The sequence below is a fragment of the Phyllopteryx taeniolatus genome, chromosome 15 (assembly GCF_024500385.1).
Source record: "Phyllopteryx taeniolatus isolate TA_2022b chromosome 15, UOR_Ptae_1.2, whole genome shotgun sequence".
Taxonomy (NCBI): domain Eukaryota; kingdom Metazoa; phylum Chordata; class Actinopteri; order Syngnathiformes; family Syngnathidae; genus Phyllopteryx; species Phyllopteryx taeniolatus.
In genome coordinates, this window is record NC_084516.1 from 20,117,963 (window position 1) to 20,135,621 (window position 17,659).

The 17,659-nt window shown below is 43.3% G+C and overlaps 2 protein-coding genes and 1 long non-coding RNA gene across 12 annotated transcripts in view; 2 read left to right on the forward strand and 1 right to left on the reverse strand.

Moving 5' to 3' along the window:
• Positions 1-5,229, forward strand: part of si:ch211-196i2.1 (collagen alpha-1(I) chain) — a 144,478-nt gene extending 139,249 nt beyond the window's left edge. For all 6 annotated transcript variants that reach the window (XM_061799041.1, XM_061799042.1, XM_061799040.1 and 3 more), the window contains 4 exons: positions 226-335; positions 706-786; positions 2,732-2,914; positions 4,074-5,229. In XM_061799041.1, the coding sequence (XP_061655025.1) occupies positions 226-335; positions 706-786; positions 2,732-2,914; positions 4,074-4,223 (524 nt within the window). In that variant the 3' untranslated portion in view covers positions 4,224-5,229. The remainder of the gene's footprint in view (positions 1-225; positions 336-705; positions 787-2,731; positions 2,915-4,073) is intronic.
• LOC133489862 (uncharacterized) lies at positions 19-12,201 on the reverse strand. The gene is made up of 3 exons (XR_009792017.1): positions 11,461-12,201; positions 1,657-1,730; positions 19-805 (listed from the first exon to the last, which is right to left on the reverse strand). It is a non-coding gene; the product is annotated as an uncharacterized LOC133489862 (long non-coding RNA).
• Positions 11,052-17,659, forward strand: part of man1b1a (mannosidase, alpha, class 1B, member 1a) — a 39,903-nt gene continuing 33,295 nt past the window's right edge. For 2 of the 5 annotated variants that reach the window (XM_061799058.1, XM_061799060.1), the window contains exons 1-2: positions 11,052-11,323; positions 13,868-14,006. In XM_061799058.1, coding sequence (XP_061655042.1) covers positions 13,902-14,006 — 105 coding nt within the window. In that variant the 5' untranslated portion in view covers positions 11,052-11,323; positions 13,868-13,901. Of the gene's footprint in view, positions 11,324-13,867; positions 14,045-14,121; positions 16,370-17,659 lie in introns of those variants that run through there. The other 3 variants (XM_061799057.1, XM_061799061.1, XM_061799062.1) reach the window with 3 other exon arrangements.

Below are 17,659 nucleotides of genomic sequence, written 5' to 3' on the forward strand. Positions count from 1 at the left end.
AAATTGAGTTGTACAGATAATACAGTAGGTCACATTAATGGTGGAATACGTTTTGAAATGATTTAGCCCGGTCATTTTTTGATATATATATGTAAAAAACAATATTTGAACAGTGGTGCGGAGACTTTTATCACATTCTGAATGTAATTGGGACACAAAATATACTAATAACTGCTTTCGAGATTTTGAAGAACTGAAATGTGAACTCCTATCTGTTCTCTTTAGGAACATATTACATCGACCCAAACCAAGGCAGCTCTGCTGACGCTCTGCTGGCCTTTTGCAGTTTCTCCAGCACATCAATACAGACATGCCTTCATCCTCAAGATTCTCAGGTCCCAAACTCTGCATGAACCTTCTAGGGTCACGTCAATGACCACCATCGCGTCAATGACTTCATATTGATGTACTCCCAACAATAGACCCCCTGAAAGGAATCATGAATTACATTTCTGTATTTCGTGAACATAATATGGTGCAATCCATGTTTTATTCAATGCCTTTTGTATTTTCATTCCTCCCTCAGCATTTAATGGAGCATAACGCAGCACGTTCCCAAATGGCTTCCAATTTACCCAAAGGGACATTTGTCATTACTGTGATTTGTGATTTGCTGTTTACTTTAATAAAACTTGCAACAGCTGTATCACAACTCACCTGCACAGTAGTACATGTACAAATGGGTATTTTTGCCTCCGCCTGCAGTTGCCCATGAAAGCGTGGATGGAAGAATCTTCTACAGATGGCTCCTTTCAGTGGCTCAGCAGGCAGGACCAAGGATTTCAGGTGGGAGAACTACCAAAAGCTTTAAATGCAACACGTGTGCATGTTACAACTGGTTAACACAAGATATTGTACATACAGACATATTGTATGTGCACAAAACCAATCATTTAACGAGTAGTGCAGCTGATTCCCAATTGTTTCTGTAGCCCTCATCCCAAGAATTTTATTTTCAAAAATTCACATATAGCCTATATAAAATGGACTCTTCCTCTGCTCCATTCCGCAAGGTATTGCGATTTGGTAAAGTAGTGTTTCTATGTTCCTGCTACCTAAGTACCTAAATAATTGACTGACTGACGAACCAAACAACCAAAACAGCACAAATGGCAACTCGCACAGAGGGGGAAAAGAGGTAGAAAATCCTTCATTTCACTCAGTCAAACTCTGTACCCTTGACACAGGTCTTTCCGAAATTGCTTCCAGGATGCTTCCATCGTATGCATGTCTCCCTCAGGCCAGATGAGGGGCCACACAATCTTGCACTTTCTTCATCCTTGTTGAATAAGAAGTAGTTGAGTAACGCTACAAATTGTCCCATAGCCCATTTGACATATATGCTCCAAGTCCATATTCCATTAACACTTAACCAACAAACCAGTGTATTTTGGAATCATTATGCAGTCTTTATCCTCCCGGAAGGGCTTTATTTAAAGTCCATTAACTCACGTTTGCTTTTTGTTTATATTAACATAGTTGTAATTGTTGAAAATGGATTTTAGTGGTGTTGTGCACTTCGAGTTAAGCAGCCTTGCATCACAGTTTCGGGCCTCAAAAAACACATTGAAAAGCAAAACTGCAAAATCGGCTTTAACGTGAAGATGGTCGCGAAGACGGAAGCAGGCGGCGGCGTATATGACACAACGTGCTTACCTCGCCGATTCGTGGACGTGGAAGTGTTCGACTGAGGAGCGGGAAGACAGCGGCTGCAAAATGCCACCCCCGAACTGAGGAGAGAGAGAAAAAGGGCGGGAGTGGCGGAAGTGTGGGAGCATTTCGCAGAGTGAAATGCAAGGCGAACACCTGTTTGATATCGACAGGCCGATCGTTGCAGCGTCGGCAGTGATGCAGACTTTGTATCGATCCGTTGTGCTAAAGAAGTAGCTAAGCCGCTGCTCCTCCACATCGAGAGGAGCCAGAAGAAGGGGAAACTCAAACTTTATTTTGAACTTCAGCACTTTATTTGAACACGTATAACTTTCTAGTTTTATTTACTTGCTCTTATTGTGAAACTCAGCCCTATTTGTATTTAGTCAATGAGAGAACATTACCCAATTGCGCTCGTATTTTTGATTACCAGGGCAGAATTTGAAAGATGTGTACAGATGGCATAAAAAACATCGATACTGTCGTTTATCTAGAAAATTGGGGGGGGAAATGTTCCCAAATATTTGCGATTGTGGCAGGCCTAAACACATAAATTGAGAGAGCAAGAGCAAATGGATCGCACAAAAATATTGTACAAGCAGTGTAAAAGATTAAAAAGTAACAACTGTAATATAGCGGGACCATGAATCAAGAACTGCAAGGTAGCAGAGGATTACTGTACCTGTATTCCGTGATAAGCTGGGACTCATTGTTTCCATGACCCATAGTCTCAGGCCTAAAATGATCTATGTATTAGTATTGGTTTGGTGCTCAGATTTTGTAAGAGGAAATGTAAATCAAGATGTAAATAAAGTACCACTAAAAAAAAATATTCCATTGAATACCGAAAAGAATTACTTTTAGGTGTGCCCTGCGATTGGCTGGCAACCAGTTCGGGGTGTACCCCGCCTCCTGCCCGATGACAGCTGGGATAGGCTCCAGCACGCCCGCGACCCTCGTGAGGAGACGCGGCTCACAAAACGGATGGGTGGATGGATGGATTACTTTGAGGTTTCATGCTTTAAGATTTAAGATTTCAAAGTACACTCATTGACATGAATATTATGTCTCCGTTGTTCAGTTTATTTATCCAGGTGCCAACTCGGTGCAGATGCGTTTTCTGAGGTTGCACAGTAGCACAGCCACACAGAAGATGACCTACTCCTGCCACCCAGGACACGAGTTGGGCCAGTCTGAAAAGGAGATCAAATTCCTCTCCGACACAAGAAAGCAAAGTTTCCTTGGAGCAATTCAAGATTGTGTGGTATGTAAAAATGACCCATGTTTTATAACTTTGATTTGAACTGGCGCTTTTTTACGATAGACTGTGGTGACCACACGGCATCTTGTAGACGGATGTTTCCCTTCCTAAAATGACCAAATTATGTTTCCGTTAAGAGACATTTCCTCCACGGTTGAAGTGAAACTAATACTTCCATGACTAAGTCACGTTCCCAACCAAATGTAAGGTTCGGTTTACAGTAGTTAGCTGGTACCGTTTGGAACAGTCGACTACAAGTAGCACATTAGATTAACATGGCCGCACAGAGAGGCTGAAATCTTAAGACAAAAGCAAAATAATATCATTCGCATACACATACAAGAAGCAGCGCAGCCAGCAGAAACATCCATGCATCCATCTATCCATTTTCTGTACCACTTATCCAATACAATTTAATATGATAGATATTCTAATGTAGTTTGTAAATGTAGGCCAGTGCTTCTGACAGTATTTTGGCACCACTGGGAACCCTAATGCAGGTATGTCAAACTCATTTTTGTTTCCCTCAGAGGGCCGTTGACTGTGAAACCATAGAAATGTTGAGTCACCTCATAATATTATTCCATACACACAACAAATTGATGGATACCTAGTTTTGAAATCAGAAGTCAAGGATAATAGTTTGCTCGAGTATTGTTCAAGTTACTGTAAACAGTAAATGCTTGCAATGTCTCAACGATACTATTTATTGTTATTATTTTATGAGAATTTGAGCACAAATCATGGAAGTTGACACCGATGATTTGCTTTCGCGGGCCACATGAAATGACTTGCCGGGCCAGATTTGGCCCCCGGGCCTTGAATTTGAGAGCTGTGCCCTAATGTAAGAGTGCTCAACTGGTACCATGCAGATTTCAATTTACATTCCACCAAGCAGGTCTGGTTTGTTTCCATGATAAAGTGTCCCGATCTATATAAAGCGTACTGTTCCACTTTTCAGTGAGAAATAGTTTGTCCCACCCCCTGGTATTTACTGTACGTAGCTGCCACTGATGTCAACATCCAACCTACAAGCCTGATGGGTTTATTAACCACAAACTACACCGTGGCAAACTAACTAGCTGTCGTCCCATTAAATGATTGTGATTCCTTATAAGTGCAGGAAAGTAAATTGTATATATTTTGCTTTCTGTATCATCAGCCTGGAGAAGAGACGGTGTCAGGACCCCGGGAGTCGGTGTTTGAGTTTGAGGACCTCCACCTACTTCCTGTCAGAGATGTGGCACTAAAGGGTGGTAGAAACTTCACATATCAGTTTGGATTCAGTGTTGGACCCGTTTGTTTCAGTTAGAATAGCTCATCAGCTGTGCCACCCCAGAAGAAGTTTCAGGTCCTGGATGCAAACTCAAGACAAATGTCGACTCTCCACTAACTTCTAAGGACAACCCCTTTTTTTTTTTTTGTCTTTGGGGAATTCATCTGAAGTTGAATGATTGTTGTGTGCTCAAGCTCACGGAGAAGTATGTTGTTTACAGACACTTACATGATGTAAATAGGGCTTTGATTAGAGCCGGCCCGTTGTGTAAATAATGAATATACACTTCCATATAGTGCAGTACATGCTTCATTGGAACATATTGTAGTCACTGGTGAGCTTTCGGCCATAAGCCAACAAAGTTGAACTCGTGTCACTTTCAAGGTGCTGATCACAATTTATTTATGAGTTCCACATGTACTTAATCCATCCAAAACCTTACAGGGACAGTTTTTATTATTTTAGGACTATCGGTAATGTCTTTTGTCAGTCATACAAATAATTGTTTACCATGTTTTACGTTTTCATTTCAATGTGTAATCTTTATGTCTCAGGTAGGGTATTTGGATTCTGTACACATGGGCACTGAAGCCAGTTTTGTTCCCAAATGTTATACAATTTATTGAGTTAAATAGGTATATTTTTGAATGATGACAAGAGAAATGACATCCAGGCTGGCATTGTCTAAAACCAAATCCAACTGACTGTTACGTTTTACAAATGTTTAAAAGCTTTGGAATCATACCAGTACCACATACATTTGTGTGTGTGTGTTAAAGAAACCTCACTGGGAAACGTTTAAAGTTTATTACTTCATAGCAGCCTTACTATTTTCTTTTGGTATTGTTGCTAGTTGAGGCAATCATTTTCTTAGCCTTATTCCAGACCTCAAGAATCACTGCCCAGATCAACATATGTGGTGCTCTACTTCATAACGTGCATTTTCTTCTGCTTGCTCAGTAAATAAAGCCAGTCTGAGCATTTTTCAACATGTAAAAAAAATACAAATAATACTAATAAAATCAAATAATTGAAAATATTATACTAGGGTATACTTATTGCTCCCCGGCTCGGCACCTGTACGTTGGGGTTCACCCCGGTGGACGAGAGGGTGGGGGGACGTGTCCTGACTGTTGTTTGTGGCTATGCACCAAACAGCAGTTCAGAGTACCCACCCTTTTTGGAGTCCTTGGAGGGGGTACTGGAGAGCGCTCCCGCTGGGTACTCCATCGTTCTGCTGGGGGACTTCAAAGCTCACATGGGCAATGACAGTGAGACCTGGAAGGGCGTGATTGGGAGGAGCGCCCCCCCCCCCCCGATCAGAACCCGAGCGGTGTTCTGTTATTAGACTTCTGTGCTCATCACGGATTGTCCATAACGAACACCATGTTCAAGCATAAGGGTGTCCACACTTGCACTTGGCACCAGGACACCCGAGGTCACAGTTCGATGATCGACTTTGTGGTCGTGTCATCGGACTCGCGGCCGCATGTCTTGGACACTCGGGTGAAGAGAGGGGCGGAGCTGTCAACTGATCACCACCTGGTGGTGAGTTGGCTCCGAAGATGGGGGAAGATGCCGGTCCAACGTGGCAGGCCCAAACGTATTGTGAGGGTCTGCTGGGAACATCTGGCGGAATCCCCTATCAGAAGGAGTTTCAACTCCCACCTCCGACAGAACTTTGCTCATGTTCCGGGGGAGGCGGAGGACATCGAGTCCGATTGGACCATGTTCAGCGCCTCCATTGCTGAGGCGGCCGACCGGAGCTGTGGCCGTAAGGTGGTTGGTGCCTGTCGTGGCGACAATCCCCGAACCCGTTGGTGGACACCAACAGTGAGGGATGCCGTCAAGCTGAAGAAGGAGTCCTATCGGGCCTTTTTGGCCTGTGGGACTCCTGAGGCAGCAGATGGGTACCGGCTGGCCAAGCGGAATGCAGCTTTGGTGGTCACTGAAGCAAAAACTCGTGCATGGGAGGAGTTTGGTGAGGCCATGGAGAAAGACATCCGGACGGCTTCGAGGAAATTCTGGTCCACCATCTGGCGTCTCAGGAGGGGGAAGCAGAGTCTGGGTTCTCTGAGGCGGGCTCTCCTATCTGTGGGGTTGAGGTCACCGAGGTGGTTAAAAAGCTTCTCGGTGGCAATGCCCCGAGGGTGGATGAGATTCGCCCGGAGTTCCTCAAGGCTCTGGATGTTGTAGGGCTGTCCTGGTTAACACGCCTCTGCAACATCGCGTGGACATCGGGGACAGTGCCTCTGGATTGGCAGACTGGGGTGGTGGTCCCCCTTTTTAAGAAGGGGGACCGGAGGGTGTGTTCCAACTACAGGGGGATCACACTCCTCAGCCTCCCTGGTAAGGTCTATTCAGGGGTGCTGGATAGGAGGGTCCGTCGGGAAGTTGAATCTCAGATTCAGGAGGAGCAGTGTGGTTTTCGTCCTGGCCGTGGAACAGTGGCAGCTCTACACTCTTGGCAGGGTCCTCGAGGGTGCATGGGAGTTTGCCCAACCAGTCTACATGTGTTTTGTGGACTTGGAGAAGGCGTTCGACCGTGTCCCGAGGGGTGTCCTGTGGGGGGTGCTTCGGAAGTATGGGGTACCGAACCCCCTGATACGGGCTGTTCAGTCCCTGTACGACCGGAGTCAGAGTTTGGTCGGACTCGTTTCCGGTGAGGGTTGGACTCCGCCAACGCTGCCCTTCACCGATTCTGTTCATAGCTTTTATGGACAGGATTTCTAGGTGCATCCGAGGCGTAGAGGGGGTCCGGTTTGGTGGCCTCAGTATTGCATCTATGCTTTTTGCAGATGATGTGGTTCTGTTGGCTTCATCAAGCAGTGACCTCCAACTCTCACTGGAGCGGTTCGCAGCTGAGTGTGAAGCGGCTGGGATGAGAATCAGCACCTCCAAATCTGAGACCATGGTCCTCAGTCGGAAAAGGGTGGCGTGAACTCTCCAGGTCGGGGATGAGATCCTCCCCCAAGTGGAGGAGTTCAAGTATCTTGGGGTCTTGTTCACGAGTGAGGGAAGAATGAAACGGGAGATCGACAGGCGGATCGGTGCAGCGTCTGCAGTGATGCGGACTTTGTATCGATCCGTTGTGGTAAAGAAGGAGCTAAGCCGGAAGGCGAAGCTCTCGATTTACTGATCGATCTACGTTCCTACCCTCACCTATGGTCACGAGCTGTGGGTCGTGACCGAAAGAACAAGATCCCGGATACAAGCGGCCGAAATGAGTTTCCTCCGCAGGGTGTCCGGGGTCTCCCTTAGAGATAGGGTGAGAAGCTCGGTCATCCGGGAGGATGTCAGAGTAGAGCCACTGTTCCTCCACATCGAGAGGAGCCAGATGAGGTTGCTGGGGCATCTGATTCGGATGCCTCCCGGACACCTCCCCGGTGAGGTGTTCCGAGCACGTCCCACCGGGAGGAGACCCCGGGGACGACCCAGGACATGATGGAGAGACTACATCCTTCGACGGGCCTGGAACGCCTCGGGATCCCCCCGGAAGAGCTGGATGAAGTGGCTGGGGAGAGGGAAGCCTGGGCGTCCCTGCTAAAGCTACTGCCCCCGCGACCCGACCTCGGATAAGCAGTAGAAAATGGATGGATGGATGGATGGAAAATATTATACTGGTGGAATAGACCCCATCACAATTCAATTACATAGTGCAGTGGATCCCAAACAAAAAATTCTTGGCCTTTCATTTACCAACATAACAATCAATATTAAAATACAATTGCATACAAGGGCCAAGTGTTCATCAAAAATGAGGGGGATGGTGTTGTATTTCTAAAAGGTATTTTTAATAATATATTAAGCCACTGTAACATTAAGTTGAGTTTGAACAATAACACAGTGCTTCACTACAGGGGTGAAAAAAACTACTTAAAATTATTCGATTAGAATATTTCACACAAAAGTTAAATAAAAATAGCTAAAAATGAAAAGTTCAGAAAGATGAAATGCAAGTGTATTGACTTTAAAAGTTGAATACAACTGAACTGTACTTATCAAACATATTGTAGGGGGGGGGGAAAGTTAGTGACAGGAACATTGTGCAAAACTGGAACATTTAATTCAGTGTTTATTTGCTGTAGCACTAGAGAGAGCCCTCATACCACACTTACAGAACCACTGACATAGGACATACTGTATAGATGAACAACCATTCACACTCATATTCATCCATTTCCTGAGCCGCTTCTCCTCACTAGGGTCGCGGTCATATTCATGCAAATTAGTCTTCTATTAACCTAACATGCCTGTTTTGGGAATGTGGGAGGAAGTCTGAGGACCTGGGGAAAACTGACATTAGCAATGAAGGACATGCAAATTCCACACAGAAACCCAGGACCCCTTGATTATAAGGCAGACATGCTAACCACATGCTCCACCATTTCAACTCCAAATTTGACTAGGCTGTTGCTATAGTGGACAATATACAGTTTTAACCACACATTGAATTTGAACATATAATTTTAACTGAGGACCAGGGTTCAATCCCCGGCCCCGCCTGTGTGGAGTTTGCATGTTCTGCGTGGGTTTTCTCCGGGCACGCCGGTTTCCTCCCACATCCCAAAAACATGCATTCATTGGAGACTCTAACTTGCCCGTAGGTGTGAATGTGAGTGCGAATGGTTGTTTGTGTGTATGTGCCCTGCGATTGGCTGGCAACCAGTCCCGATGACAGCCGGGATAGGCTCCAGCACGCCCGCGACCCGCGTGACGAGAAGCGGCTCGGATGGATGGAGTTTCCAATTAGAGCTGAAGTTGAATACTTATTTTTTTATTATTATTATTATTTTTACAGCATTTGAGAGAATGGTTATATTTTTACTGTCTGTGTGAAGTAGTCTATACTTTCATCGAAATCCACCTAACGGCTGCGTTCTGAAAAATCCAGATTTCTTTTTTTTCAAGCAAAATTATCCCACCCCTACTAAAAGGTTTTCAACAACACAAACCGAGGGCTTGATCCGTATTCAAATCAAGATTGAAATACATGATCAAATCCATTTTTGATTTTGAACAACCCATTTTCAAGAATTGATCCAATCCATGATCCAAAATCCGATCAGATTATCTTTAAACAAGAGTTTAAGAGCCCTGGAGGTTGTGTGTCTCAATATACACACAACCGTGTCACTAAAACCCTTTTTAGCCATTGAGAGACAGAAAAGAAAGTGAGCTTCATAACCCATCAGAAATGACATCATTAAGCTAATTGCTCTGACATGATATACTCATGAAAGACCGCGGTGAATTTCTTTCGTGGTCCGTAGACAATTCACATTCAAAAATATCAAAGAATAAGACATCTTATTTTTCAAATTGCATCACATCAATGTCTCAAGTCGTTCCTGTGCCTGGAAATGGATGGTTTTAGCATGGGGGGTTTTCCATCTTTTTTTGGCTGGGAATTCCAAGACATTTCTTACAACAGTCATTGACAAGTGAGTTGTTTTTATTATACATTTTGCAGCTCAGCCAAGGCAAAAAATGGCCACCACGTCATCAGCGTTTCTTCACACACCTACCATGACGATTTCACTGGCAATACTTTTCGGCGTACTAAGACAATTCTTTTCATCCATCCATCCATTTTCTGAGCCGCTTCTCCTCACTAGGGTCACGGGCGTGCTGCAGCCTATCCCAGCTAACATCGGGCAGGAGGAGGGGTACACCCTGAACTGGTTGCCAGCCAATCGCAGGGCACATACAAACAAACAACCATTCACACTTACGGGCAATTTAGAGTCGTCAATTAACCTAGCATGCATGTTTTTGGGATGTGGATGTGGGAGAAAATCGGAGTGCCCGGAGAAAACCCACGCAGGCACGACGGGGAGAACATGCAAACTCCACACAGGCGGGGCCAGGGATTGAACCCCGGTCCTCAGAACTGTGAGGCAGACGCTCTAACCAGTCGTCCCACCGTGCCGCCCAATATCTCAAGATGATTACTGAGCATCAAGAAACATAATTTGTCATTCAATGATACACTCGTTTGCTGGTGAGAGTGACAAAGGGAGTCATTGTATGATACACATAAACAAGTCCAACCAATTTCTTGCGTGGTCCTTAGAATGCTGTGAAAGTTTACACAATCCGCATTAAGATATCAAGGAATAATTCAATTTATCTTTAAAATAGCGCCACATCAATGTCTCTTACGTAATTGAATTGCAACATTTATGCCATTGTAATCCATTACATTACTTGGAGAAAATGTGTAATTCAATTAAAGTTGCTTTAGGAAATTTTCATGTGAACAGTTTTAGTTACATTTGAGAAATAGCCGCAAAAGCTCAGATTTATTGCCATATCACTTCCTCCTTCTAAAGTCGTCGCTTGTGATTGGCTCTCTCTGGTCACGTGCCATTTTGCCGTAGTCTCAAACAAGACATGTATTTCCATGAATTCAAAGCACCACGTTATGGTGCAATCGATTCATTTGTCTGAGATTTTGAAAAGGTTAGTTTCAAAGTTATACTTTTGAACACATAAAAGAATATTGACTTTTGGAGAGTTTTGTCTTAATAATTTTGGACTCTTTCAAGGAACATTCACTCATGTTGTTTGTCACAAACACACACACATTATATAAAGTGTGTGTGTATGTGTGTGTTATATTCATCAATTATATTATATTACAGTTACAGTTATATAATATTGACATTCTTCTCCAGGTTGTTGCTTTGCGCATCAAAGTATCCCTGTGTGTGTGTATATTTTATATATATGCATCTAAAATGCAACAAACACATTATTCTGTACTGTACTTCACACATTGACTTGTACTGCTTGACAGGACGGTAATGACTGTTCCAAAATGGCGGTCACTTTGACGTGTCGAAGGAGGGAGCGAACAAAAGAGCCCTCACGTGACGTCACGGGACACATTACGTCCGGGTCCTTTGTAGCATATTTCTCCAAAATAATACGTCGTTTAAGTTTGTTGTTGTCACGTACTAGTCAGTATCTTGTTTTTACACTTCTGGAATTCGTGAATTGAGAATTTCCGATTAGTTTTTTGAGGAGTCCTGTTAGGTCGAATACTCGCCTGGCTCGCCAGCTATCGCAAATACAGTAGCTGGTTAGCTTCGACGATAACGATCGACGTGAGGAGCCAACTCGACATAAAGGTGAGTTTACTTAAATACTATCTGTCTTTGTGGGTGTGTGGAGGCAAGAGAAAACACTATGTCAGGGTTTTTGGATATAGTTGAGTATATTATACTACTTTAAAATGACACATGTACGAAGAAATCAAGTCATCTACCTTAACATGCGTTGTCGAATCCCTAGATGAAAATGCTGCGGCACAAGCACTATTTAGTGTAATACAGGCACCTGCCGAGGAAATCTTTTTAATACATCAATATATCATGCCAATATTTCCTCCGGCTGTTAGCTTCTCATTCAGTTGTCCAGTGTGCTGCTGAAAAGGGCATTGCCTCAATCATGTTGCATGTTAATCGGGGGTATCATTACAGCACATATACACCTTTTCAATGAGCCGGAACTACAAATCGACCTTTACAAGGATTAGAATGCCAAACTTTGAACGGTACTCGAGCACCCTGCTGTTGATTGGATTAATAGTCATGATTTGGAGTCTGGGTTCTCTTCATGTTTTCGGTGTTTAACGGTGCTACAAGGACAAATGCTGACTAAACACGGCATCTACTTTTTCAGTGTTGACACGTTTATCACATTTTTCGCAAATGCAGAAAATTCACGCCGGCTGGCGAGAGCCGAGCTGGATGTAAGGGGACGCGGAAGGATGTTCGGTAGCTGAGCTCTCTGCACGCATGTTCACCACGAGTCACAAGCGAAGCCGGTGTTCGAGAGCTTGCTGAGAGAGGGAGAGGGATAAGAAGACGAGTTGGAAAGCGGGTTCTTCGGCAGAAAGAGAAGAGGAAAGCAAAGAGTCAAGAACTGAATGTGGGGACTTTGAATGCTGGGACTATGACAGGAAAATCTCGGGAGTTGGTTGACATGATGATGATGAGGAGAAAGGTTGATATATTGTGTGTCTCGGAGACCAGGTGGAAAGGCAGTAAGACTAGAAGTTTAGGGGCAGGATTTAAATGATTTGACCATGGTGTAGATGGGAAGAGAAATGGAGTCGGGGTTATCTTAAAAGAAGAGTTGGCCAAGAATGTTCTTGGAGGTGAAAAGAGTAGCAGATCCAATGATGAGGCTGAAACTTGAATTTGAGGATGTTGTGTATCATGTGATTAGTGGCTATGCCCCACAGGTAGGATGGGACCTAGAGGTGAAAGAGAAATTCTGGAAGGAGCTAGACGAAGCAGTTCTGAGCATCCCAGACAGAGAGAGAGTCGTGATTGGTACAGATTGTAATGGACATGTTGGTGAAGGAAATGGGGGTGATGAAGAAGTGATGGGTAAGTACGGCATCCAGGAAAGGAACTTGGTAGACTTTGCAAAAAGGATGCAAATAGCTGTAGTGAACACTTTTTTCCAGAAGAGGCATGAGCATGTACCTTCAGCTCCGTCCTTTTGACTTTACAAAGATTTGCTGCTGGAAATGTTCGAATTTGCCGATGATTGGACGGGGATGACTCCCTGCGTGCGGTCCTCTTAGCCTGTGTACTCGGTGGAAGGTGATCTTAGGGAGTGTCTCCTTGGGGATTTTCAGCGCTGTCGTCATTAAGTTTTTTACTTGAGCCTCTGGATTATCACGTGTACACTCGGAAATTCCAGAAAAAAATGAAGTTATCCCGCATGCATCCCGCATGTTAGTCCAGCATTGCGTCTTTGATTATTTTTTCTTTTATTTTTTTTCCCCCCTTTCTTGAGAATTTCTACCGCCGTTGTCACTTTCATGGCTGACTGAAGCTCGGTATTGTCTTCTTTTAGCTCTTGTTGGTGCGTAAACTCCAAGATGGTCTTGAGCTTCTTAATCTTCTGGTGTAATAGATCGAGAAGCGATAGCCTTTAGTCAATGGAGGAGAAGACTTTAATATGGGCATCGGGAAAGCAAAGTTGTCAATCTTCAGTGCTAGTGGACGAATTAGCCTTTCGTCTTTTCAGCGGATTGCTGCGGTCGTCACGGTGGGATCCGCTAGCTTGCATGACAATGCGATTGAAAGATCCTTCGATGAACTCTTCGAGTGGATCCACGATGGTATCTTTGCGTCAGCGGGGATTGGAAGAAAAAAATAAAAATAATGATCAGTCCAAACAAAAATTGCTGGGAAAACGCCAGGGAAGAGCTCTAAAAATTCCAACAAGGTAATGAACTGAGAATCACTTGTGAACACTCGGAGCCAGACCAAAATTTCAACCATGAGAGTTTATGAAACTTGAAGCAAGGAGTGTAAGTCAGAACAGAGGTTAAATGAAAATAAAAGGGTGATGAGTCATGGGGGACAGCTGTGTGAGGAGCTCAGCACACCTGGCCACGCCCAGCCCTGGAAAAAGACAAAAAAAGACAGAGGCAACACAGGAAACAGAACCAAAAATGACTCACAACAAATTCAATACGATTGGGTTGCAGTCTCGAGCCCTGTTTTCTGTTGGGAAAAATAAAGCTTAAAACCAATCTTATCTTGTTGACGTTTTGCATGTCTTAATGGTCTACCTTTATCCAATGGTTTCAACTTATTGTATTTCAATGTAATTTGTGGCTAATTACATTGCTTTCTGACTTCTGAATGCAGCCTCGATGAGCACCTTCTTCCCTCTATTTGTGATATGATGTATCCACCAACCAGAAAGGACTTCATCTCTCTTACCCTCACTGACCCAAACTGCCACATTTACAACAATGGGAAACACCGCAAACAGTCGTGCTGGAGGGTGGGTAGTCACACAGATGGTGAATCACTTGGACACAGGTATCTCGTCTGCACATGTACTGTATGTCTGTACAGATCTTTGCTAAGGAACAGTGTTAAGGCCATTTCAGAAAGTGTCAATCAACCTTTTAACTTCCCAATATTATGTTTCACTCCTAAGAGCTACAGTGTCTTGCGATTAAATGGACACAAAATGCAAAGAAACTTGTAATATAAAATCTAACGGACAATAGACATAATCATTGGTTCTCAACTGATGTCGCTAAGTCGCGATCCACTTACAGAAGCTAGGAACAATACAGGACATATTTTTCAAAACATTCGAACTTTGAAAACATGAATAGCATATTTTAAACAGAACTACTCATGCGTACTGTTGGATTTATCTTACCCAACATTATAAAAAATAGACACAAAAGGAATGAAGACGCTGGTTTCTTTTTCTCATGAGGAGGGCGTATGGGAGATTGTTCAGATCCCAGCCTCTCAACACGCTCGAAACAATCTCTCCCGTCGCTCCTGCATTTATTTGAAAATAGGGAGGTTTCTAAGTTTACAAGACATAACGTACTAAGCTACAAGACACAACACAAAATATTTGAAAATAGGAGGGTTTTTCCCAGACATAATGTTCTAAGCAGTAAGACACAACACAAAACATTGGACCAACACCTGTCACGTCCCCGACCACATGCGATCACGTCCTTGGTCCAGGCGCCCTTCCATCGGATGATGCTGACTCATCTTTTGGAAGGCGAGACATCTAAAATCGTCCATAATACTAATGCAAGCTAAGCAAATAAATCATAACTTCTACAATATATTTAACATTTCCCTCCTGTTTAGCATGTATTTGCACAAATTCTCATATCATTTTACAGTCACTTCATTTCGATTTTTTTTAAACTGTCTAATCATTTTTATGAAACAAATACATTTACACTCAGAGTAAACTTGTCATACATGAATGTTGTAGTTTAAACATCGTAATCACCTGGATCAGGAAACAAATCAGGTAAAACAACATCATCATCATCGTCATCATTATCTACCTCCAATAAAGGATACATCTGCTCCATACGGTTCCATGTGGGTAATTGCTGTGGTGATTAATCTACTGATTAAAGCCCGAATGCATGGGATACAACAACATCCACACCGTGTCAGAATGGCTGCAAAAACAGCAATTGATATCAATATTGGTGAAATTAGGGTTTTGTATTTACCAAAAACGTCCAACCAGCTGTCCCACAAGGAGTGTTGATCGAGGGTCCGTAGACCGTCGATGGCTCTGGTCAAGCTGCCATCTGAAGCAGTATTGTTTGTTCTCCAAACATACCGCAAACACCTCCCTCTCTTGCGAGGAGCATGTCGACAGCTATGCGGTCTTGGAACGTCCTCGAGCTGCTCGTGCACAGCTTCCAACCCACTCTGAGTCCAATTTCCTCATCTCTGTACATTGAAGTGGATGTAGTTTATCCCATCAACATTTTTATTCATCGTACACCACCAGCATATGAAGTATTCAAATCCTCCTGCAACTTGGTCAGCTCATTTGTATTGATTAGGAACCCCACGAGGAACACCTATGGCGTCGATGTATGTTTTATGTTGGATCATTTTGCCTCTGCCAGGATAAATCTCTTTTTTGTCTATGTTCTAGATTGGACAAAAACATTGGTGCCCTGTCCATTAAATTTTGAACAGGCATAGGGTATACTGACACATGCAATATCAAAGTGATAATGGCGCACAATCCAGATAGATCTTTAGGTAATCTATCAAACAGCCTATCATCTCCGCACCACCACCAGATGTCGCTCCGTGATACTGGCACAAAATTTGGTCCGACCTTTAAGGTTACTTTACACTGTGTGTCGTTCAGTGGTCCTCATTTTTTGCCTTTACTAATCATGTTTATACAAGTGAAATTATTTGGTGCTACTAAAGTAGAAAACATCGGTTTGTGTTTATCTGCTTTTGTTACGGGATATAGAGGATCCCATGATTTACACCTCTCAGTTGGTACAGTAGCGTTCATGAATGGAATAATACAATCTTGTGATAACTGTGCCGGAACTATGCGCAACAAAGGCCTGGGACCCATGCAAACCACACAATCTTTTCTCGTTACATTTGCTGCCTGTTCCACCAATAGTAACCAATTGTTATTTTTGTCCTGTGACAATAAGGAACCAATCATCAGTAGTTATGTTGTTAACCATTCAAATTTGTCCACCTTTCTTTGAAGTTTTCAATAGCATTTCTGGTTTAACACGGTTCCCATAACACAATGGAAGCTACTTGGAAGTGGGGATCTTTTCCGGCAGAATAGGCCCACAAGCTCATCATCAAACATACTGGGTGACTTGATTTGTATTTCAATATTAAACTATGGGCCGTTTTGCTTATGTTAAACTTCTTTCTATGTTCTTTTGCTGTTGTTTTTTTTTGACCAACTGGACCAATCATAACCTGTTTCACCAATGAGGTGTTCCCATCCAAAGCCTATAGTTGCATAGCAGTCATATCCAAATCCCCAATTCTGCCCATTCTCTTGAGCATCGTTGGTGAGAGCCGCATATGGAATTAGGATTAAAAGCAGCTTGATTTGGGGGGCACAAAATATTAAACCGTTTTGCCGCGTTTGGAGGCCATGCCCACAGTTCTGATCATCAGCTGTACTCCTTTTGATACGAGTTAATGATTCAAAAAATTGTATTATTGGGTTCGTCATATTGGTCCAGTTGGTAGGTGATTTTCTATCTAAAAAATTGGTTGTATCATTTAGGGTGGGATGTCCCATGTACCACAAAAACAAAACCAACACCATAGTAGCCAAAGTTGCTACGTAACAACTTAGCGAATCTCATAACCGACGTGGGTGTGCCTTTCTGCTGAGTTCTCACTAAAAGGGTCGGTGTCTTTTTTCTTCACTGACCAGCAAGCGTTTTCAGAATCTACACATCTGCTCCCGCTCCGTTATCAGACTTTTGCTCACCTTCCCTATTTGAGTACTCAGCTGAAATGACTCTTTTACAGTGTGTTAAATGAACCCACGTGTTTCTTTCTGCTATTTTTTTTTAGGGCTGTAAAGTGTCAATCTATCTGTGCCACCATCCCTCCGGTTGAGACATGTGACACAGCATGGCTCAATATAGCAGCCCATTTGAATAGGTTTTTCTTTTTTTTTTTTTTTTTTTTTCTGTGCTAATGTAAATTTCATTTTGTAGTTTTGCACTTTGTTTTTCCCAATAATTGCGTTCTTGTTGTGGAATACTCATATTGGCTATCAGTATAGATTGTACCATCTTTATTTATCATTAGTTTGCATGCCTCGGTTAATGCTACTAATTCAGCAGCTTGTTCAGCCAATTCCTGACAATCATGCTGCGTGCCATCATCAAGTAAGGGTATTGGTGTGGCTGGATTTAAGGTTGTGCATCGCTCAACAGTCAAATGTGGTTGTGACAGCAAGATGGCCATGCAAGATAAATGTCTTGCAGGTGATCAAAACGCCATATTGGTTTGCAATAGGAGAGCAGACACTGCATGTGGGACCTTAAGAGTTAATTGTGGAACTGCTCTCTACTGCCATCGAAGCTGCCACAACTGCTCTGGCACAATGCGGTAATGCACACGTCACGTTGTCTA